Source organism: Acomys russatus, chromosome 25 (genome assembly GCF_903995435.1).
Source record: "Acomys russatus chromosome 25, mAcoRus1.1, whole genome shotgun sequence".
Classification (NCBI taxonomy): Eukaryota; Metazoa; Chordata; class Mammalia; order Rodentia; family Muridae; genus Acomys; species Acomys russatus.
In genome coordinates this window covers 25,167,115-25,191,547 of record NC_067161.1, presented here as the reverse complement: position 1 = coordinate 25,191,547, position 24,433 = coordinate 25,167,115, and the positions used below count along the sequence as shown (strand labels likewise).

General features: G+C 43.1%; 1 protein-coding gene across 1 annotated transcript in view; it reads right to left on the bottom strand.

The window, feature by feature from the left end:
• Positions 1 to 15,691, bottom strand: part of Atp10b (ATPase phospholipid transporting 10B (putative)) — a 97,650-nt gene extending 81,959 nt beyond the window's left edge. Inside the window, exons 1-2 of the mRNA XM_051167629.1 lie at positions 15,374 to 15,691; positions 13,717 to 13,911 (exon numbers count right to left, since the gene is read on the bottom strand). Of these exons, the coding sequence (XP_051023586.1) occupies positions 13,717 to 13,911; positions 15,374 to 15,648 (470 nt within the window). The 5' untranslated portion in view covers positions 15,649 to 15,691. The remainder of the gene's footprint in view (positions 1 to 13,716; positions 13,912 to 15,373) is intronic.
• Between the last annotated feature and the right edge of the window lie 8,742 nt (positions 15,692 to 24,433).

Here is a 24,433-nt window from a genome sequence, read left to right as displayed (position 1 = left end):
TAGTTTCTGCCCCAGAGTATGGCTGTTAGGATAAGTTCAGAGAAACATGTAACCTCAAAGTTCAGGCCGAGTGTGTACCCAGATCTGCAGTGCTCTCCCTATTCTTAAGGTGGGGAAGCTGAGGCTGGGATAAGTGGAGATGTCTGGCCAACATGTGCAGTGACAAAGCCCAGGCTAGACCCACTGTTCTTTCTTTCTACAGCCTGTGGCTAAGTCAGGCTTGCTTACAGTGCCTGCTTGCTTGGGAAGTTGAATGTGGGGGTCTGAGTTATGGCAAAATAGAAACACTGGAGTCACTTGAGCAGCATTTGAAGCATAGTTCTAACTTTTACATATTGTATAGCCTTGAACTATTACTTTTCTTCTTTATATGTGTGTGCATGCATGTCTCCAAGGGCTTTCAGGTGCATGTGTTTGTGCATGCAGGTGGAGGTAAGAGGTCAACCTCTCTTGTCAGTGCTTAAGTGCTGTCTAACATTTCTTTTTGAGAAAGGATCTCTCACTGGCCTGCAACCTGCCACGTAGGCTAGGCTGTCTGTGCTTTGAGCCTCAGCGATCTGCCTGTCTAAGCTCTCTCAGTTCTTGGATTAAAAAAGCCCCACCGTGCCCAGATTTTATGTGGCTTCTGGGTACCAGACTTAGGTCCTCATGCTTCTGAGAAACACTTTACTGAATGAGAGAGCTCACCAGCCCTCTTCTTAATCTAACCTCAGATTATTCAAATGTGATGAGCGACTTTTGGTAGCGGTAGGTGGAAATTCATTACACTGGTATTATAGCTGCCAACCTCCTCCTTGTAGCTGCTTCTAGGTTGGAGAAGAATGGAGCATCGCTGAAGTGACAGAGGACTAAAAACTATGGTAGTTGACCATTTCATTAGCAGATACAAATAAGATATGTGTTTGGTGGCTGGGCAGAAGGTCTGGTGAGAGGCAGTAGGTCATGAAAAGGGTGGGGTGGTCTTAGTTCTTTACCTGATCCCAGGAAATGACACTGAGGAGGAAGGGATTGTATTAAAGATAGCCCAGGGCTAGGGAGAGGGGATAGACAGTACAACTTTCTTCCCACCTTAAAATTCTTTATTGTCTATACTTGCTTGGCTGGAGCAGACCACACAGGAGGAGTTTGCAAGACATGAAGGAGTTGAGGAAACTCTCTCTCTAAAGGAGCAGTTGAGGTATAGGAACAGGGGGAGTCAGGAGCCATGTGTGGGCTGGAGAGACTGTGGGATGTAAGTGACATTGACCACACTTGAGATACTCAGCTCCATCCAGGGCAGCTGGAAGTGGCATGAGGGAATCCAATCTGAAGTCAACACATTAGGGCTGAGCATCCCTAATAGTGGGGCACTCATGTTAGTGCCACCCTGTATCCAGAGGCTATACTGGGGTCTCATATGCATCCTAGGTGTTAAAGCTCTGGGCTTTGTGATGGTACCCATCTCTAACCTCACTGACTATGTAGCTGCCATGTTCAGAAAGAATAACTTATAACAGACCATCATTGAGAAGTGATGGCCACAGGCACATCATGCCTCACAGGACAGGGAGTCACAGGAGCCTCCCTGCAAGGCTATGGCCACTGGATTATGAATCAACAGCCTGAGGGTGTGTGTGTGTGGTCTGAGACCACACAGCACAGTGCATATGAACTTCTTGTAACCTCAGCAGATGCGAATCCTACCTCCCTCTTTACACCCCCAAGGCAGTGCACATCAGTGCTGCATGGCTTGTTGGCATGTCACGCTTCTGTCACCTTATTGTTTCATGCACCTTTTATTTTTACTATGTGATAACTTTGCTAAAAGATGGGAAAGTCTGCATTTATGTTGCTAGAATTGGGTAAGCTGAGTGTTTGTTAAATATGCTGTCCTATAGATTCATATTACATTTATTATGCAAAGAAGCTTTTGAAGCCATTTTGACAATAATTATTACCCCTCACCGAAGATTTCTAATAATAATGTGTTTCATATTATTGGCTGACATGTATAGAGTGCCCATAAAGAGCCAGCACCAGACATCTATGATCATTTATCTACCTAGCTAGGAGGCAACCTTTATTTTTACTGTTCTTTCTCCTTTTTAGATGAGAAAAACAGGGCCCAGAAGGTTACCTTATTCAGGTAAGATCACACAGGCATGTCTAACAGGACCTGGGAGCTGCAGTGAGGGGCACCCTAGCTTATGCGAGATGGATGCTTTGTTGGGAATGAGGTACACAGTAGATGAAGTTGAGGAAGGTGAGTGAAATCTAATGAAGGCTAAATGAGAACAAGGGTATCACCTTTTAGAGTCCCAAGCTCAGTAATGGCAATGCAGAGGCTATGAATCCCCCCTTGCTGACACATAAATCGTCTCTGGTGACCAGAGTTCACTCGGAGCCTGAGGGACACTTGAACTCTTGTTTTATGACTCTCTTGCCCATGAATTTGGGGGACTTAATACAGTGTCTCCTGAAATGACAAGCTGAACTGCTCCAAGTGGTTCATATTTATAGCCTTCTGTGAACACAAGGCAAGGCAGAGGGGCTTGTGCATGTGGTGGGAGACATTGGCTTTGTCAAATGTGGACCAAAGACTCGGGGCATGGACACCATGGTTGGTTGTTCTGTGGCCTCCAGGCTATTATAATTTTCATGGTCACATGTCAAATGGCCCTAGATGCTTCTCCACTGTGCATTTCTCAGATCTTCCCCTGATGCCTGTTTTTGCTCTGTGTTGGAGCTTGAAGTCAAGTGCCACAAATTAAGTCTTTTTAATTTTTTTCTTCTCTCATACAATTTTAAACCCCATCCATTGGCCTTTCTTTTGTCCTTTTCTTGGATCAAGTTTGTGCCGATTGCTGGCTGTCAAGGTTCTGGAAGTCCCCTCAGTGGTAATATTATCTAGGTGCCGCTACAGGCTAGACACAGTACCAAGGACTTAGTAGTATATGCTAATATACTCACTAGCTTATTTAGTACCAGAATCAACCCTAGGAAGTTGTTTTGGGGTGAAGGTAGGCTTATGGTGGTACTTAGATGTTGGGGTGAGTCTGGAAAAGACTGCCCTGTCAGTCACGGTTTACTTCTTTTAGGATTCTATAGATCACCATTCAGAAGAAATAAAGACAAACGGGACCACAGTACCCCTCTCCTGGCAGCTGCACTCACCTGACACTCATCCTCAGGCTGTCTTGGAAATTATGCTGGGCTAGGTAAGGACACGTGTGGCCTTCCCTGAACCTGATATTTAGTGTGTGGGGTGCTCAGATGTTGAAACAGAAGCTTATATGATGTGGTCACTACAAAGGGCCATGGTGGGCAGCTCTGGCCAAGTGGAGGTTTGATATGGAGTATTTGATGAATGCGTTCAGTCGGGTCACTGTGAGACTGTCTTCCTTCCTCTCCTCCCCATCCTGTGGCCATGTGTTGTACTGTTTGTTTCTATGGCAATGCCATTTCCAAGCCCTCTTGCATGTAATCTGCCTATTTTTTCATCAAAGACACCTTAGGGAGACATGATCACCCTTTAAAAGTGAGACCAGTTGGGCCCTGCTATTGAAATGGCCCTATTTAATTCACTAGAGAATTAGCAAAACAGTCAGCACCAGTATGTTCATTTCTCTTGGTGGGTGTAGGAAGGACAGACAACTGTCAATACCAGCCTGAAGGCCCAACCAGGCTGCCAGCCCCAGTGGCTGGCCTCTCTCTTGCAGCCCATGGCTTTATCTCTTTTTTTCTTTTTTAAATAATTTATACAGATTACATCCTGATTGTTATCCTCTCACTTCTATCTTTCTGTCCCCCTCCCCCCTTTACCTTTTTCCCCTTCCCTAGACCACTGACAGAAGGGGACCTCCTCCCTTACCATATGATCACAACCTATGAGGTTTCATCCAGATAGCCTGCTTCCTCTTCCTCTGAGTGCTACCAGGCCCCCCATCCAATGAGAAGTGGTCAAATTGAGGGCACCAGAGTTCATATTAGAGGCAGTGCCATCAAGGATCTGGACCCAGGGGGGCCTGCACAATCTGCTGTACCAACCAAGGACAATGCATGCAGTAAACCTAGACCTCCTATTCAGATCTAGCCAATGGATAGCTCATTCTCCATGGTTGTGGGGAGAGCGGGGACTGCCTCTGACATGGCATTATCTTGACATCAAAGCAGCTACCTGATTTCCAGAAGAGAAACTCTCCATGTCCCACGAAAAAGTCAAACTGAGGCATAGGGGAGATGGCTCAGTCTGTAAAATGCCTACCATGCCAGCATAAGGATCTGCGTTTAGATAATGCATCATCAGCAGAGCTAATCATTGGAGCTCATTGCTCAGCCAGCCTAGCCAATTGGTGAGTTCCAGGTTGAGTGAGAGACACTGTCTCAACAAATAAGGAAGATCAAGGAAGACAACCAACATTGAGCCCTGGGAAGAAAGTGTGTGCATATACATACATGAACCTGCATGGGCATGTGTTCATACTAACATGTACACACACACACACACACACACACACACACACAAATACATACACACATACACACACACACACACACACACAACTTTCAGGCATTTCTTGGTCCTTCCTGGTCTTTTGGATGCTAGTATAATCCACATGTGTATTCTTCCATTGACATATGACCAGACTGTGAACTGAATGGTTCTCCCTTGGCCCAGCCAAGCATTTCTCCTGCTTTGCTGCCTCCCAAAGGGTCACCTCTTTGAGGAAGGCTTCCTTTGGCCTTGTAGGTAGATGAATCCCTATATTTTCCTCTATGGTACCTTGTTCCCTACCCCCTTATAAATAGCATTTGGGGCATTGTAACTGTTTGTAAGCACCTCATGTGCCCTGGACTGAGAGCCCCTTGGGGACACACTGCCATGATGGTACCCATTATGGCACCAGTTAATAATTGCTGAACAGGCACTGAAGAAGTAGCTTAGTTGGAAAGTGTCTGTCATATGAGCATTAGGACTCGAGTTTAGACACCCAGTGTCAAGGTAGAACACCAAGTGTGCTTGCAAAGGTCTGTAACTATAGCACCATGTGGGCAGAGACAGGCACATCCTCAGACTGTGATGGATAGCCCATCAAGCCAGTGAGTGCTGAGATCATTGAGAGACCCAGTCTCAAAAAAATAAATTGAAGAGCAACAGAGGAAGACAACTGATGTCAACCTCTGGCCTCGCCCCCCTCTCTGCACCCATGTGCAGCTATACACAGACATATTCTGCACCCCTGCCCAACACCTATACAAAGAAACACTCGTTTTGCTAAACAGCTGAATATGCCAGTGACTGGCTGCTATAACTCAAGCTGGACTTTGTTCTATTTCAATTTGGGGACAAATCCCACTCCGACTCCCTGGGTTCATATTCCTCCTTCTTGTAGTGCGTGTTTTCTGAATACAAATACAATTTCCCTAAGCTAGCTGGAAAAAAAAAAACAAGCCTCTTGCTGGGTATCGTTTCTGGATTCATTAAACAGAGCCCCGGGAGAAGCAAAGCTAATACAATTCTGAAGCTAATCTCCCCTCCAAGTCGTTCCATAAATCTGATTAACGGGTCACCTCTCGACCATAAGCACCATTGCTATATTAAAAGAAAATGCTCTGACAGGATTGTAATTCTGTTAACAAGACTTCTGCTGTTCGCAAAAGCCATTTCCTCACAGGAGAGACGAGTGTAGACTGGATGACGCATGGGATTAGGTAGGGAGCGGAATTCTATGGACTTCTGTGCTTAATTGCAAAAAAAAGGGAGAAAAGAATAGAAAAGGTGTCAGTTTTGCAGATGAGCAAATTAAGAGGGAAGAGTCGGTGTTTGAGGTACATGCTTCTAAGTGTCCCTCAGAAAATAGTGTCACTTTCTCAACTTTCAGTTTCTTTGATATCACTGATCTCTGGCACCAGGATAGGCCCCTTAGTATCCACTGGTTCAGGTAATCATTAACACACAGGCAGCACTTCCGGCTTCTCCTGCCATGGTTTTTCACAGAATCTGTCTACTTCAGATTTTGGACAAACCTCAGGGGTATCTAGTGCAGAGTGGCCCATGGTGGGCATGGCCCCAATAATATGTGTGGAAAACAAGTGACAAAGAACGGATTTTTATGTGACAGCATCGAGGGCATGGAAGAGGCTTCTGCAATGCCTTCCTCTTTGTTTCTTATTTTATATGGGTTTTATTTCTTTCTGGAAAACAAGCCTGGGCTCTTTGGGTTAGGACCTTGCCTTATCAGTCATAATTTGTCATAATCCTAGTTCCTGCTTCCAGGGTTTGGGTCAGGGGTAGGCATGTGATCCAGTGTGGGGCTCTGAGATATGAGGGGGTTAGGAGTAAGTTACTTCTCTTGACCATCTATGGAGGCCACCAGAAAATCTTTCTTTATCTCTTTGCAGGTCATTAGAGGTAGTTCTGAGGGCTGGTCCTGCTGCAGCTCTCATGTTGTCATGAGGCACAGCTGTCTAAGGGTCCAGACGACAAAGACAGGAACTAAATGCTGAGTCTGGGTTTAGAAGCTGATCCCAGTACTAAGCCCTGGCTCACCTCAAGTCACCTGTGGTGGCTTAAGCCATCATTATTCCTTGTTGTATCAATCTCTTTGATTGAGGTCTCTACGCCTGGCAGGAGAGAACAGCTGAGCCAACACAGTGGTAGACATGATGCTCACTGAGGGTTGTGCCTGACTCATAATTCTGTTACCACATATGATTAGGCCTAGAACAGTAGCTTGTAGATGCTATATTCTGAATTATTTGGCTATAGATTCTGTTTTGTTTTGTTTTTTTAATAGTACATCTCACAGGACCCATAAGCTTTGAGAAAGCAACAATGGGCACACAGAGATTGAAGTGTCTCTCCTAGTCTACTCATAGTTAGCTGAAGATCTGGGCCTAGAGGACAGGGAGCTGGTTCCCAGGCCTACTGTCTCCTAAAGGTCACATCCCTTCTGTCCAGAGACAGTCCTTCATTCAGAAGAACACAATTATTCTTTTGCAATGACTTCTGATTCCTTGGGCGCTATAAAACGAAGTGTGCAGAGGCTTCTAGGCAGAATGGAACTTTAGGTCAAATAAACTACGTCCAAAGTATTTGCATCAGTTTTGTCATTAGCAATCCTGAGAGAGGAATGACAGGTAGTTAATGATTGCTGGAGGAGGCGGGGGATCAGAAACCCAAGCCCTTGGTTTGTTACCCTTACTCAAATAAATAAGCCTCACCCCCCTCCCCAAAGAATGAAAAAAGACATGAAACTAGGAGTGGGGGTGGTTGGGAAGAAGATGCTCAACAGGAGAAGGGGGGGGGTAAGAAAGGATAATGGGGTACTATTACCAAAGTATTATATTTATATATGCATATATGCCTGACATTATAAAAGAGTAAATGAATTTGACATAATAAAGAAGTAGCATCTTGTCATCCACCTAAGGACTCAGGTGATCTGGCTTGTATTTCCACATGGAACAAAGCATGTTGGCTGGGCAGCCACCTTTGCTGTGAGGTGAACCCTTCTGGGCTTGTTCCTTGGAGGTCCCACCATCCTCCCATCACACCCCAACATTAATTGCCTGTATGGCTCCCATAGTTAATTATCTTGCTGTTATTGAAGAAAGTAAACACGCCTACTCTTAGGCACTAAAGATAATTTTTTGAGTAATGTGAGCTTAATTTAAAATATACAGGCCTCTTTACTGTGTACCTTTTCTTTGTCATCCATGAGCCATGGGTTGAGGACCAGCACCTATTTTGGGGTGGGATGCCTTAAGAATATGCCCTTCTCAGTCATCCCACTGAACATCCCTTCAGAAGCACTGGAACCCTTTTTTGTTCTCCCTGATAGTGAGTGGCCAGACTACCATCTGTTCTAAATTATTATTATTTTATTATTGCTATTATTATTTTAAAATTTTGAAACAGTTTCTCATATACCTCAGGTTGGCCTTGAACTATATGGCCATGGTGGCCGTGAACTCCCAATTCCCTTGCCTCAGCCTCTTCAGAGCTGAGATTACAGGCATGTTCAATCATATCTTATCTATTAGATATAAGTAAGCTAGTATAGATAATCACATCTTTACCTATTCTGGATTGTTATTATTTTGCTTTCCCCAAGTTATTTTGAGGCCAGAACCCCATGGTCATTTTGGCTTTCAGCACAGGCGAGCCTACAGTCTGATCAGTGTCAGAATTAATGCCAAGAAAAAGTTCACTATTCTGGGATATTCTGGCCAACCAGGAAGAGCAGGACTGCTATTCCCCCACAGGGGGCCAGCTTCCTGCTTGCCTTTGTGCCACTGTACACGGACAACAAAGAAGGAAGGTGGTAATGAAACAAAGAAATGCAGCAAGATCAGTGGCTTGGGCCCAGTGAAAATGAATGCTTTCTTAAAAGCTGTCCCTTTAAGAAAAGGTGGCTATTCTTTCCTCCCCTTTGGATAGCCTACAGCTGACCAGTGTGCTCATGACAATTAGTAGTGCTAGCTGGGAAAGGGAAAGAAAGGAAGGACAGAAGGGAAAAGAAAGGAAGATGGAGCAAGTGAGCTCTCCTTCACAGTTATCTTTTGTAGACACATAATTGTGTCCCTGCCAGCAAAGATGGGCAAAACTCAGTGTTTCTGAGTAGGGGGTCTTTCTATGTGATAGTCTACCTGGAGGCTTCCCCTGGCCACAACTTCCCTAGTGGAACCTGGCTCCTAAGGTCTTCCACAATCCAGTTCCAGTAGCTAACCTCTCCTTCCCCAGGGAAGAGAATTTTTTTCTAGGTTAGTAGATCCTAATCGGCTAGAATGCACACTTCAAAGTAATTCCCTTTCATTTCTGCCAATGAACAGGGCAACAGAGAAACCTCTACAGGTGTAGTTGATAAAGTTAGAGGGGAAAAGACAGTCTCAGAGTGATCTGAGGAAAAGGGGGGAGGGAAGGGGGCGAGAGAGATGGAGGGAGGAGGAAGGCAAAGAGAGAGAGAGAGAGAGAGAGAGAGAGAGAGAGAGAGAGAGAGAGAGAGAGAGAGAGAGAGAGAGAGAGAGAGAATGACAAAGACTTTCCCTATTTAATAAGAAACTAAGCCATAAGTTTCTAAACCATTCAGGCATTCCTGGCTAACTTCCAGCTGACTCAATAAGCATCCTGTCATTTTGTGTCAGGACACCAGGGGCTCAACTCCCCTAGTTCTTTTGTAGTCACACAGGTTGTTACAACATAGAGACACACTTTAACTCTGTCCTTTTCCCCTTATCAAATAAAAACGTGCCTCAAATTTGGCCAACAGAGCTTTGCAAACTATCTGCACATATAAAACAATATTAAACAGTATGGTGAGACCAAGGTAGGCAGCCTATGCTTTGTAGGAATCAGAAAAGAGCCTCAGGGGCAGTCAATAAATAACTGCTTGGCAGTTAAGAATTTTGCATTCTAAAAGTTATGTGGCTCATAGTTACATGTTTGGCATTTACACTAAGCAATGCCTATCTAGGTTGTATCGGTCTCATGAACACATTAAGAATTGCTCTGGTTTTAGGAATTACTGAAGGGCACCGTAAACATTTACATCACTTGCCTAAGACCACCACATAGTTAGGACTGCAGACAGTGCTCAACCATGGCTGTGTCCTCAGGCTCTCCTGGTAACACAAAGCACCATCACTCCCCTGAAACATACTGGTGGTTTTTTTCCTTCCACAGTCACACATACTCATGGCAACATGGCACCAATTAGGGAAGAGAACCTATAGAAAAACCTTCAAAAATAAAATGAAGACTTCTTAATTTGAAAAGCCTTTCTTAGTTCTTCTTTTGCTTCTGGTTTCTGCTACAGTCCTCAACTCTGCGCACTAACATTTCACTCAGGTAAAGTGATGAGAGCCCCTGCCAACATCGCTTGTGCTAGCAGGGGTGGCAGCCAGAGGCAGTGAGGGAGGACCAGTGAGACTTCCCCAGAGCTCTTAGTTTTACCTGCTGTAGACCAGGGACTCTCGGTTATTGATGACTTTGTCAGATTTGTATCTCCGGAAGTCTTCCCAAGCATCTTTGATGGCAGTGACTGTGAGGATGACGCACACGGGAACCATGCTCACCCCCGGCTGGAATGCATTGACCACGGGGAAGAAATTCAGAATGACAATGCCCACAAAATAGAGATTGGCAAACCGGTGCAGCTGCTCAAAAATGTTCTTGGGTATGAAAGACAACACGGTGTACTTGCTGGTCTTGATCTGGTTCCCACGATAATGGCGGTTGGGGTTTTCCTTGTAAGGCCATCCTTCAAAAGGCAGGTTGGAGACTACGACCCACTTCTTGTCTTCTTTCTTCTTCCGCCTTTTTCTCCCTTCCCTCCTCATCTCTGCTCAGGCCTGCCTCTTTGACTCTCATAATTTAATTAGCATCTTTTATTTGCCTTCTTTGCTGAAAACTCTCTCTTCTTTTAAAACTAACAATTAAAAAAAAAAGTTAAAAAGAAAGAAAAAGAAATATAGCTAGCCAGTCTGCAATCTGTTTGGGAGAACTCTGATCAGGAAGGAGCTTGCAGACAATGGGTGTGTGTTCACCAGCCACTCCCTTCTGCCTGTTTGAAGCTCCACCTGTTGGAATGTACGCGTCATCCACAGGTGTCTTCCTTTCCTACACAGGTGCACTACTACTGGGTCCTAAAACATACCATATTAAGTAACAAAATGGACATTTAGTCAGGCACCTTGCAGCTTTAAATTGTGTGTGTGTGTGTGTGTGTGTGTGTGTGTGTGTGTGTGTGTGTCTGTGTGTGTGAATTCACCTGACACCCCCAAAAGAGCTTCTTAGGAAATTAGCCTTGTAAGATGATCTCATCATCCTGGAGTTTAATTCTTGGCCTTCTAGCCCCATCTTAATAATAACACAATGTCTGGGTGGCTAAGAGTATAAGAGTTTTCAGAAGTTACATCATAGTTTCATAACTTCAACCCTGCTATTTTTGACTAGATGTGTGTGTGTGTGTGTGTGTGTGTGTGTGTGTGTGTGTGTGTGTTGTCATGTCCTGTGTATTGTAGGATATGTACTGGCACACCCAGCTTCCATCCACTAGATGCCAGTAGTATTCTACTGACCACTTTTTCCCACCTATCACCATATGCCCATTGGGTGGTAGAGAGGGAGGCAGTGTGTACCAAAATCACCCCCAGCTGAGAATCACTGAATTAAGCAAACTCAATGTCTGAAAAACTTTTAAGTAACTGCCTATCAGAAAAAAGCTCTACAACACACATTCTGTCTCTCTCTGTATACGTATATATATATGTGTGTGTATATGTATATATATATATTTAAATATATATTTATACACAGACACACATACATATGTGTTTAAATAATTTTTTTTTAAATCTGAGCTGATAATGCTCTCTCCAAGAGCCAAAGAAGATGTATCTAACAAAAACTCCAGCACCAGGCATTGAGAGCACTCTTGAGTTTTTGGTTAGGGTTGTCTAAGAGATTCTCAAAATCATTACATACTGGTAGAGACGAAAGCTAAGTCTCTATCGATGATGGCATCATGTACTTTGAGCACAAGGTCCAGAGGTCCTTGAGCTGGAATTAACTTGAATAGCAGCTCCCTAAGGACTAGCTTTCATGATACCAGAAAGTGCCATCCAAGCGTCCAAAGGAGGGAAGAACCCAACAGTTTTGCCAAACTATAATACCTATGAACCAGGACAATGAGGAGTGTGAGGAGTGCGGTACAAATAGCCCCCATGGTGCGGTAGTGGCACGCATACCTTGGTAGTAACTAATAGCTCTCTAATTTAACTAAGTCGCTCTCAACAAGAGGGAAACATGCTCACTACCCAAGGCTAGTGAAGTCTTGGAGGAAAACCAACAGCTACCACTTTATTAAACCAGAATAATCCCTAACTATACTCCACATATTTGCCTTTATATCCATGTATAAGTGTAGTCCTTATCTCTCATCGAGGAAACTTGTCTTTTCGACAGTTGAAGCATGACAGAAAACTACAACCAAACAAAATGTCTAGTCCCCAACTGATACATCTACAAAACGCTCCCTCCCCTGAAGGCTCAGGGATCTTTGGAGAAGAGGGGATGGAAAGCTCGGAAGAGCAAGAGGATAAGAGAGTTTGCTGTGAGGCTGTCTCCTGGTAATGTCCGAAGCTGCATAGAGAAAGTCTCACTGATGTGACTATCCAAACATGAGCTGAATAGGAACAACTAAAGACATCCTAACTCACACTGGGGAAAATCCCCAAGGCCCCAACCAACCTACACAAAGAGCTACAGGCAACAAAAGAATGCTGACAACAGCAAAAATGGTCTTCCTCCGGGAGGAACCCATCATTTGGCTCTCCAATACTAAATAGCCCTGAAAACATACAGAAAGTAACATCATACTGACTGAGCAGATTGTATTTAGGATTGTATACATACACATACATATATATGCATTTTATTTATGTATGTATCATATGTGTATATATATGTTTTATACATATGTGTATTATATATATATAAATATATGAATATTACAATACTTAAAAGCTATTTATTCATTTTCTATCCTGATCGCAGCCCTTCTTCTCTCCTTACACACTCCTCTTCCTGTTATCCCCTCTCCTTCTCCTTAAAGAAGGGGGAGGGTCCCTATGGATGGTCCCAATCAAACCAGGGTCACTAAGTTATTGCACAACTAGGTGGATCCTTACCCACTGAGGCCAGACAAAGCAGCTCAGCTAAAGGAATGGGATCCAAGGGCAGGCCTTAGCATCAGAGAGGGCCCCCACTCCAATTGCTGGGGGACCCACATGAAGACCAAGCTGCGCATCTGCTTGTACAGGAGGTCTAGGACCAGTCCATGCATGCTGCTTGGTTGGTGGTTCAATCTCTGTGAGCCCTCTGAGCCCAGGATAATTGACTCCATAGGTCTTCTTGTAGAGTTCTTCAGCCCCTAGCTCCCTCAATCAGTCCCCAACTCTTCCATAGGACTTTCCGAGCTCTGTTTAATGTTTGGCTGTGGGTCTCTTCATTTTGTTCCCATCAGCTGCTGGGTGAAGCCTCTTAGACGACAGTTATGTTAGGCCCCTGTCTACAAGCACAGCAGAGTAATTAATAGTGTCGGGGATTGGTTCTCTCCATGGGACTAGGTCTCAAGGAGGGCCAGCCTTTAGTTGGCTATTCTCTCAATCTTTGCTTCTCTTTGTCCCTGCACATCCTGTAGGCAGGACAAATTTTGGGTTGAAGGATTTTGGTGGGTTGGTGTTTTTGTGCCTCCACTGTGTGTCCACTGGCTATAAAAGGCGGACAACTCTGGCTCCATATCCCCTGCTACTAGAAGTCTCAGCTAGGGTGGCCCCCATTGAGAAAAGAGGCAATAAATTTTTAAAAAGAGCAAGGGGAGGTACCTGCGGGGTTTGAGGGAGAAAAAGGAAAGGGAAAATGATTCAATTACATTTTTTTTTTAAAAAGTGGGAGTGCAAAAGATTTTTTTAAAAAAGAGAGAAAATAGAAGGTTAGCTCAGTGGGTAAGGGCTCTTGCCACCAAGTCTGATGACTCCACATGGTAGAACAGAGAACCAACTCCTAGAAGTTGTCCTTTGGTTTCTATATGTGTGTTGTGGTACACACACACACACACACACACACACACACGTTAAAAAGTCAATTTGCAAGTAAAACTCTGTCCCTTAAATAAGGTAGTGAGTTTATTTAACCTATTTGTCACAGAGAGAACCATAGTGGGGTCCCCTTACCTTTCATATATGTGAATGCTGGCACTGTTCATCTTTCTATCAAAGCGGTATCTCTTGAAGTCTTCTATGCCGTCTTTGACCATGATGATAAGCAGGACAATGGCCAATGGTAACATGGTGATTTCCCTGTGGAAGACTTCCATGGAGGGTATCCAGTTCAGAATCACCAGGAACAGGAAGTAGAGGTTGGCCCACCTGGAGAGACAAGCAAGGTGGGAATGAAGGCCCCAGGGGGGGAGAAAAATATACTCTTCCATTTCTTCCCAGTTGTTTGGCTTTTAGCCAGCTCACACAGCTCTTTCACTGTGAAGTCAAGTCAGAAAATAAAAGCTGTAAAGGGAAATATTATAGACTCTTAAAATAATATTGATTTATTTTCTCTGAGTGTGAGTATGCTCAGGTGTGCATGTGCGCCATTTACCATACTGTGAATGTGGAGGTCATCGGACACTTGCTTCCCTACTTCCTATCGGATTCCCTACTTCCAACATGTGGTCATCAGTCTTGGTGGCTATCACCTTGACCTTCTGAACCATCTCACTAGCCTTGCTTCTGCTGTTTGCTAGTTCTCTGCCCTGCCTCAGGTTGTTCTTTCTTGTACAAAGACAGCACGACATAATCCCAGCTACTTTAAAGGGATCTTATAAATGCTATGCGGCATAAAGTTGGTTTTGTGTACACTAAAGGGTTCTGAAGCATAACAGCTGATCTGATGAATACTAGCTACAAATTTAATACATTTTGTGATTTTAAGCGACATTTGATTTCTAGTGAATAATGACTTTTACACGTTGCTTGAAAAGGAGGGGTTGTACTTTCAAGGTTTTTAAGTGAATCTCATTCCCTTTGCTGCAGTGCCTTTATATATGAAGCCATGGAAGCAGAAGCATTCTCCTGGTTCCCTTTGCCTACTCCTTTCGTTTTACTCTTTTCTTTAAAAAAATATTCGTGTGTATATGTAATGTGTTCACATGTATGTGGAGTATGTGGGGGGGCAGTGGTGGTGTACAGGTGCATGTGCACACGTGTGCATGTCAAATCTTGACATTTGAAGTCTTTCTCAATACTCTCTACTTCATATAGTGAGACAGGGTCTCTTACTTGAACATAGAGCTCGCTGCTTTCTCTAATCTGAACCAGCCACCTTACTCTGGGGGCTTCCTTGTCTCCCTCATGCTTGCCCAGCATTTAGAGGGATGCTAAGGATTTGAACTCTGGTCCTCACACTTGGCTCAGTGAACACTTTACTGCCCCCTGCTCCTGCAATAAGCCATCTTTTTCATCCAGTCATATCTGATTTACTACTTCTTCAAGGAAGTCTTTGCTGATGTTATTAAGTAGATCAAATGCTCACTGTAAACACCATATACCTCTCCTTCCAAGTGGTCATTGTAGTTACAGTTTTTAATCAACTTAACAATTTGAAAATTAATGTGTATCTCATTCATTAGATAGTACAAACAATGAGTCCAGTATTTCTTTGTTTCCCATGTATGACTACCACCCAATACATGCAATGATAAATCAACACTTGATAAATGAGAGAACCTTGTTCCAGGCATGCATTTAGATATTAAAGGGTGCTACTTAGAGTGATTTTATCTCAGTGGCAAATGCTAGGCCAAAGTGTGTGTTGTTGGGGGACCTGGCTACGTACCTATGAAACTGCTCAAAGAGATTCTGGGGCAGAAAGGTGAGGAGGGTGTACTTAGTTGTACAGATGCTGTTGCCTCGGTACCTCCTTGAGACCTTCTTCCAATCCTGGTGACAGATGCTGTTGTTGGGGTACACCACCCGCTGTTCTGTTGGGTTGTAACTCTGCCTCTCTCTCTCTGGAGGAAGCAGGGGTGTGGTTTCTGAAGGGGACTCGGGGAAGCCATTTTGGGTTCGCCATTTCCACCGGAGCCAAGAAAAGTCCAAGGAAAATGTCATTTCCAGAATCAGGTGATAATGGCCTGAAAATACACAGGAAGTTTCTGTGGTCAGGAGAGATAAGCGGAACACACAAGAAGTTATTATGGTAAGGAGGAAAATACAACATGGCATCTCTTTATTGGCCCATTCAAGGTCCAATCTTAGAAAATAGAAACAGGCATCTATTTAAGCATTAGATAAATTAAACAAACAATAGAAACAATGTACAACTAACACCAGAATCAGTGTTGTGGAAGTAACTAATAGGGGTAGTGTGGCAGGTGTTGATGACATGATTGGAGCTCTCATAGAGAAATCAAATCTTGGTCTGCAATGATGGGATGACGGAAGGCTGAATTTCAGCTCTGGTTTGTTCTTAATGGTAAACTTTCTCCATTCACCTTGTCCATCTTCAACTTACTCACATAAAAGAAGAAAGAGGGGCTAGGGCTAGAGAGATGGCTTAGTAGTTAAGAACACTTGCTGCTCTTACAGAGAACCTGGGCTCAGTTCCTAGTACTCATATCACATGGTTCACAACTACATGAAAATCCACTTCCAAGGGATCTGACACTCTCTTCTGGGCTCTGGAGATGGCGTGCATGTGGAATACATACATACATACATACATACATACATACATACATACATACGCACACAGAAACATGCATGCATACATGCATACATATAGACATTCAGACATTTATACATACACATGAAGTAAAAATAAATAAATTGTAAATGAATTAGCTAAAAAATGCAGAAGGCTATTCTTACCATCCTTTGCTCATATGATTAATTTAATTTAAAAATTTATTTATGTATATGGGTGTTTTATTAGCATGTTTTTCTATGTACAACTCATATGTCTGGTGCCTTCAGAGGCCAGAAGAGGTTATTGCTTTTCCTGGAACTGGACTTACAGACAGTTGTTAGCCATTATGTGGGTTCTAAGAATTGAACCTGGGTCCTCTGGAAGAATTGTCAATGTTTTTAACTCTGCTCATGTAGGTAGAAACAAATTTGAGAGGAACAAATTGGAAAGCACATAAAATATGTTGACATATTTTAAGACCAAATTATAAATAATTATATTTTAAATACTTTATAATTGGTTAAAAAAAAGCACAAGGTTGGGCAGTGGTGGCTCACACATTTAATTCCAGTACTTGGGAGGCAGAGGCAGGCAGGTCTCTGTGGGTTTGAGGGCAGCCTGAACTACAGAGTGAGTTCCAGGACAATCAAGGCTACACAGAGAAACCCTGTCTCAACCCCCCCCCCCCCACAAAGTTGTCATAGTATGTAATGGGTTTTATTATAACATTTTAATCCACATATGCTATTGTGCTTTGCTGTAAGTAGGTTCCCTCCTGCATGATTTCTGTACTTCCCTCTTCTAGTCCACTCCTTCCCCTTTCACAGTCCCCTCCTTCAATTTTCATGTCACATGTATTCTTTAGGATTTCTATGGCTATAAGAATTTTAGCCTTGTAACATTTCGGGGCAGGACATCAAATAGATGGGTCTGGGGATGTAACTCAATTGGTAGAATGCTTGCCTAGCGAGCCTAAGGCATTGGGTTCCATCACACATAAACCACACGTGTGGAGGTCCATACCGGTAGTTCCAGCACTCAGGAGATAGAGGCAGGAGGGTCAGCTGCTCGGCGTCATTCTTAACTATACAGCAACTTGAATGGCAGCCTAATAGGTTACATGCAATCCTCTCTCTCCTTCCCTTCCTCCCACCCCCGTCTCTGTCTGTGTGTGTGTGTCCCCTCTTCTCCCTCTCTCTCCTCTTCCTCTCTCTCTCCTTTTCCTCTCTCTCTCTCCTCTTTCTCTCTCTCTTCCTCCCTTTCTCTCTCCCTCTCTCTCCCCCTCTCTCTCTCCCTCCTTCTCTCCCTCCCTCCCTCCCTCCTCTTCCTTCCTTCCTGTCTTTTGCTAAGACCTTTAAATCAGAATGGAAAGTGGAACAAGGTGGAAAGATACTTCCCTAGGACACCCTGGAACGAAGTGACTGGGCTATGGTGACCATGCTGGCATCATAAATATCAGCTGGCCTGTTCTGACCTGTTTGGCTGGGGGATAATAACTGATTGGTGGTTTTAATAACTGATTGGTGGTTTTAAAAACTGAGTGCCTGGCCAAAATTATTTCTTCCTAGATGGCCAATTTGACTGTGAATGTGTTTGGATTAAGACAAGTCTAGGGCAATAGTTCTCAACCTTTGGGTCACGACCCCTTTGGCAAACCTCTGTCTCCAAAAAATATTTATGTTATGATTCATAACAGTACTAAATAATTTTGAGGTTGGGGGTCATCACAACATGAGGAACTATGTTAAAGGGTTGCAGAATTTGGAAGATTGAGAACCACTGTTCTAAGGGGTATCTGTGCTCCTGATGGCTCTGGTCCCAGTCAATGAATTATCTCCATGATGCGTTTGTACCATGATGGCATTGTTGTGGGGTGGTGAAAAGAAGGTGGGGCATATTTGTAGGTAAAGTCAGTTACTGGGCTGTATCTTATCTTGGCCCCCTCCTGTATGATTGTTCCTTTTTGCATCCTATTCATCAAAACATGAGAAAGAGCTGTTACACTGTGCTCCTGCCATCACAATGTTCTGCTCAAGCACACAGAGTTTGGTGGGGGTGAATGCAAAAAGCCTCCCTATGTTCATTCACATGTTAGAATACTTGGTCCTCAGTTGGTGCAACTGTTTGAGAAGGATTAGGAGGTGTGGACTTGTTGGAGGTGTGTCACTGGGGGTGGGTTTTTAGGTTTCACAATCCCACATCATTCTTAGTCTCTGTGGTCTATATTTGTGGATAGAGAAGTTCCCAATCACTGCTTCTTCATCTGTCATGCCTGCCTCCCTGCTGCCGCCCTGTATGCCGCTATGATGGCCACCACTCTAATGCTCTGGGACTGGAGTCCCAAAGTGAATGCCTCTTTCATAAGCTGCCTTAGTCATGGCAATAGGACATGGAACAAAGTACCCTTGGACGGAACTCCCTGAAACTATGAGCCCAAAGGAGGCGTCTTTGCTGAATTTGTCTCTATTGGCTGTTTTGGTCCCAGTGACTCAAAGGTAAGCAGAAACTGTGGAGGATAGCACTTTGCTCTGGCTTTTCCAGCTGCCAGCATCTTTAGTGGAATCCACAACTAAACCATCAGAGTTCCCCTCGACCAATTTTGCTTGAAGTCCTAGAAGTATATCCTTCAAAGACACACTTTTGAAGTTAGAAGCTGTGTATAATGGTCTTTTTCACTTACTGGGCTCATAGGATTTATTTTCTTTTGTATAAACACATGAGTTAATGTCAGCAGTAATTAATCTTACAATGAACAACCCAGGCTGCTATTGCAAATCTGATCACTTAGGTGGAAAAAAAGAAGCTCCATTTGTAGTCTAAATGGTAATATTTTACTTTCTTGATGCTCACATGACCTGACCCTCATCGTCATTCTCCTCAGGGCTTTAATCAATCTGAATGATTTTTCAATCCACAGACCCCTGAGCTGCAGGGAGCTCTTCAGAGACTACATAAACCCTTGTAGCAAGTGTGGAAAAAAAATGCAATTACAGATGCCCATCATAATGGGACTGAAAGCAATATTATGACATTTTTGTAAGCCAGAAGAATATTGTGTGTCTTCTTTCTCATTAGGAAAAGATATGCTCTTTTCATGGGTTTCTTTTTATTGCAAAGGCAAAGGAAATGAAAAGATAATTCATGAACAGAGTTGAAAATGCAAATGAGAAATCTTGCCTTGGCTAACGCCATATACACCAGAGACCTCTCTCTTTTGGGTGGTAAGATCTTTTTAGATAAAGAGATTGGACTGACATAGGAGATGCAGGTGTTTTTTAGTGGGATAGTTTTAGATACCTCTTTGTCATAATCACATTTTAATTTTTTTTCAATAACAGGCTGGGACTGGTGGTGCAGGACCATAATCCCAGCTACTCAAGAGACTGAAGAAAGAAGATCACAACATCAAGGTCTACCTGTGCTACAGAGAAGGTTCAGGGCCAGAATGGGCAAATTAGCAAGGGTCGGCCACACACACACACACACACACACACACACACACACACACACACACACACACACACACACACACCTGAAAGCAGGGATTAAAAGAAGAATGCAGATCAAAAGTACCATGCTCGCTTAACACCTGCAAGGCTCTAGATTCAATTCCTATAACCATGCGAAGAAAGAAGTACAAAGCGCTTCCTTAAAAATAAAGTAGAAGAGGGTGTTCATTCGGAGGTTGTTTGCCTTGTGCACATGAAGAGGGTCTTGGATTTAATCTCCAACAACGGGGAGGTGGGAAAGCAGTTACAAGATGGATGGCAAACTAATGAAGGAAAGTTTGATTAAAAATGAGATGTTTTCATAATTTTAAAGAATAATAATTTTGGGAATTCTTGATATCTTGTGCCTTTCTGATATGATATAAAGAGAATTTAACATCACTTATGAGCTAGAAATGTTACTTTAAAAGCCCTCAAATTGGGAGTTAGTTCACAAAATTACTAGCCTGTGCTTCTCAAGTGTCACAGATCAAAGAAAGGTGTGGAACTGCCTGTGGGATAAGAGAGCCTAAGGGCTAACTAGAATATGATTCTGAATGGAATTCTGGCCTGGAGGGCAGCAGATGTATGAGATGGCGGATTATACCTAATGTCCTAGCACGGAGGAGCCTGATACAAGAGGAGGAAGACTTAGAGTTCAAAGCCAGCCTGGGATACATGGCAAGGCCTGACCTCAGCAACGATAAAGAACAAAATAAAAATAAACCCAAAAGAAATGAAGAATTGCTCCCACACATCAAGAGAGTATAAGCATTATTAGAAAATGGGTGAAATTTGAAAACAAAGTGTGGATTAGGTAGTGTAGAGATTTAATAATATTAATCATCTTACTTTGGTTGTTTTCAGTATTATATGTTGGTTATAGAAAAATATTCTCATTACTAGGAAAGTCATTCTAAAATATTTAAGAATGGGGGCAGGATAGCTCAATGGTTCATAAAACTGTGTTTCTCATGAACATAGACAGGCACGGGCACACACAGGTTTACAGAACCAGACGAGGCTCCTAGAAAGCGACATTAGTTAGACATCATCTAAGGGGCACATAAGGAGAAAAGTTTGGCAGGTTGTGGGGAATGGTGTTGCAGGCAGGTGGCTGGGTCGAGATCTATCGGCCTTTCTTCAGAGATCACAACGCATGGCCACCGACAGTGGCAGAGGCTGAGACTGGAAAGACTGGGCGGGTCGGATAGCTGGAAAGAAGAGGAGGAGGGAGTGCTGATATATTATAGGCAGAAGAATACTTGCATGGGGGAGATGGACCATAAGCATGAGGATGAGCTGAGTGACTGAGGCTGGGGGCTGACAGGTAGCTCTGTAGCCTTTCACCCCATTTATAGACTTCTCAACAGTGGAACAGGAAGCAAGGACTGTGTGATGTTTTATCTAAGGTGTGGTTTATTATTGCTCTTGGAATGGCAGGGGAGGGCACTTCTGATTGCTCAAGGTCCCTCCTTGTTGTAAAGTTGTGCCTCTCTCTACTTCTTTAAATAGTGCCTCCCATTACCAGTAAATGTGTGTGTTGCCTAGCTTTGTTAGTTTAGCTTTATTATTCTACCTTCAAGTACTGGATTTATTTTTCTCTGTGCAGACTGTCTTCTAGATGTGGGGGGGGGGAGGACATTCTGATGAGGTGGGCCATTAGCCTAGCATAGTGTATTAAACAGGAGTCCTGTTTCTCAGACCTTAACTTCCTCATTGCGCCTGATTCATATTTCTTAGTGATTTCAACTCTTTTCTTTTTCATTTCCATTCACTGCAGCACCCAGCAAATTTTATTCTTTCAATTAGGGAGTCAACTAGTTATTCATGTGCTCAAAAGATGCTTGTTGGACCCTTGCTTTGAACAGGATGAGCAAGAGCCACATGTACATTCTTCTCCTGTAGTGTAGTCTAGAAATTGTAAGAATATATTTATAGAAACAAGCATGCATACTCACCAGTGTAGATGAGGGCTCAAAAAAAAAAAAAAAAAAAAAAAAAAAAAAAAGCTGGGCAATGACATCACACTCAGCAGAGGCGTGGCCTTGTTTCTTAGGAGGTGGAGCTTTTGTGAGTTCAGGCAATCAATGGTAGGCAGGTAGGGAGGGATGTGTAGGCCTGTGTGAGAAAGGTGAGGACCAGGTAAGGGTTCCTGAAAAGGCTAGAAAGTGGAATAAGAAAAGCCAGGGACTGACGTTCCTTTTTGTATTATGGCTTTCTACCATATGCACTAAAAAGTACAAGTTGGCCAGGATTGTGAGGAGGAAAGAAAAACTATAGCTCAGTCTATCAAGGGCTTGCTGTGTGAACACATAAGGACTGGGGTTCAACCTCTAGAACTCACATAAGAAGTTTGGCGTGGGAGGTTGTATGGCACACTTATAATCTCAGCACTGGGAAGATAGGGACAGGGGAGGGGCCTCCGTGGGACTTGCTGGACATCTAGCCTTAGCTTAACCAGCAAATCCCAGGTTCCAGTGAGAAACTCTGTCTCAAAAATAAAATAAAATTAAAAAATGATGGCTGATTATCTTGAGGAACAGTCTAGGTTGACCTCTGACATCCATGTATATGTGCACACATGTACATGTGTACCCATACAATACTCCCAACATCTTTACACACACACACACACACACACACACACACACACACACACACACACAGACAGACACACACAAACACAAATACACTCTTGTACACGTGCATGCCCCAATCCTGTAATTCTTAATAGGTAGTATATTATCATGCTATTCAAATTAGAAAACAAGAAAGTTTTGACATCAGGAAGGAGGCATCTTCAAAGCACTCTGTGCTGAGAACTAAATGTATACATCTCAGACAAACAAACAAAAAAACCAAAACCAAAACTTTTCTGTTCCACACCTGGGTAAGAAACAGCCTTCACCTTAGAAGAAGAGATATAGAGTGGGCATGAGGGCCCAGCTTTAAATGAACCAACTTTTTTTTCTTCAGGCACTTCCAAACTGATCGTTGTTTTTGAATCATTTTCCTACTTTCCAGCTTACCCAAATATCATTTGTTTAATCAACTGTAATAGAACTTAAGTCAATTGAGGCTCCAATGCTGACTTTCAGTATGTGTAAACACAGCGATGACAGAAGTTAAGGAGTTTGATGGGCTTATTATATCATAAATAGTCAAGAACAGGAACTGAATTCATTAAAATGCAAACTATTACAGGGCCAGCCTATACCTTCTCAGTCTACTCTCCTGGGAACTGGGCTTACAAGCATCTCAATGTCCCATGAGGCCTTGCTCCCCCTCATATGGACGCCTGCCTACTACTAGGGAGGAATCTCCCAACACTTAACTTCAGCACCATTCCACCCCACAGAAGGGCCAGAGCAACCACAGCAGCAGGTTGCCATTAGCCTTGAAATAAATTAAAATTCAGTTAGTGGGTCCTTTTCATTATGCAAGGACTCAAGTAGGTCAGAGGACGGGTAGAGAAGAACTCTTATTCATTTTTTAAAAAAAAACTTATTTTGATTGGATTCACATTTTTTCCAGTAGCCTTTTGCTTATTTTACAGGTGAAGAGATGGAAGTCGGCAGGGGAGGGCAGAATGATTTTTCTCCAGAACCTTTTATTTCTTTCCAGTCTCTTTTAGGAAAAGCTATGTTTATTAGATGTCAAGATGTCCTTTTTTTCCTCTGTCCATATTGAACATTTTGAACCTAGACTGTATCACATACTTGATTTATTATTTATCTATTATTTCTCTCATGCTCAGAAATTATGAATAAATTTTAAGAAAATAGTTTCAGTTGTAGAAGCATATGCTAGTAGACAGAAATCAGCATCGGTGAGATTTCTTTGTTAGTTTTGCGGTTCTGAGACCCACCTAGTCAACAACTCTTTCATGGGGCTAGACTAGCCAGAGGCCCAATAAGTTATAATGCTCCTGGACAGGTAGAAACCATAGAGATGGCCCAGGGAACTGCCTGTCTCTGCCTCTCCAACTCTGGGATTACAAGTTTGTATCACAGTGTCCGGCTTTTTAAAATGTGGGTCTTGAGGACAGAACTCAGGTCCTCAGGCTTGCAAGGCAAGCACCTCAGAGACAAAGCCACATGCACAACCAGTTCTTACAGGCACTGGACATCTTCCCAGGGGAAGAGCATGCACTGTGATTGTGTCTCATTCACAGACTACAAAGCATGTCTTATAATTAGGGTGCCATATGCTGACTCTACGTAACAGAGAGGAGGGAATGCCAAGTTAGAATGAATGCAGGGATAAGAGGCTGGAGAAAATAGGACGTTTGGAGTAAGATGAAGGGAGAGTAAAAAGGAAAGAGTAGAGGCCTTAAGTAAATTAACCAAAGGATACAATTCAGTAGGAGATAATAAAATATATGGCAGAGAAATGATTAAAAGGCAGACCTATAAAACCCCAGACATCACCAGCAGGCCATGTTCAGCCATCACTAGTTTTTGAGTTAATGGTTTTTATTTTTGATAAAAATTGACTCTTGATTTTTTTAAAGGGAAAATTATTTTTAAACAGACAAGAGGGACTTTTAGTGTATTGTGCTATAAACCCATCTCTAGAGTTTATCAGAATTCATGATGCCCCTGTTACCCTGCAAGTTGGCCTCCCATTTGGTATTCTGAGAGCACAGAAGCCTCTTATCATATATTGGACCACAGTATCCCGCTGTCTTCTCTCTTCCATTCCTAAAACTCACTTC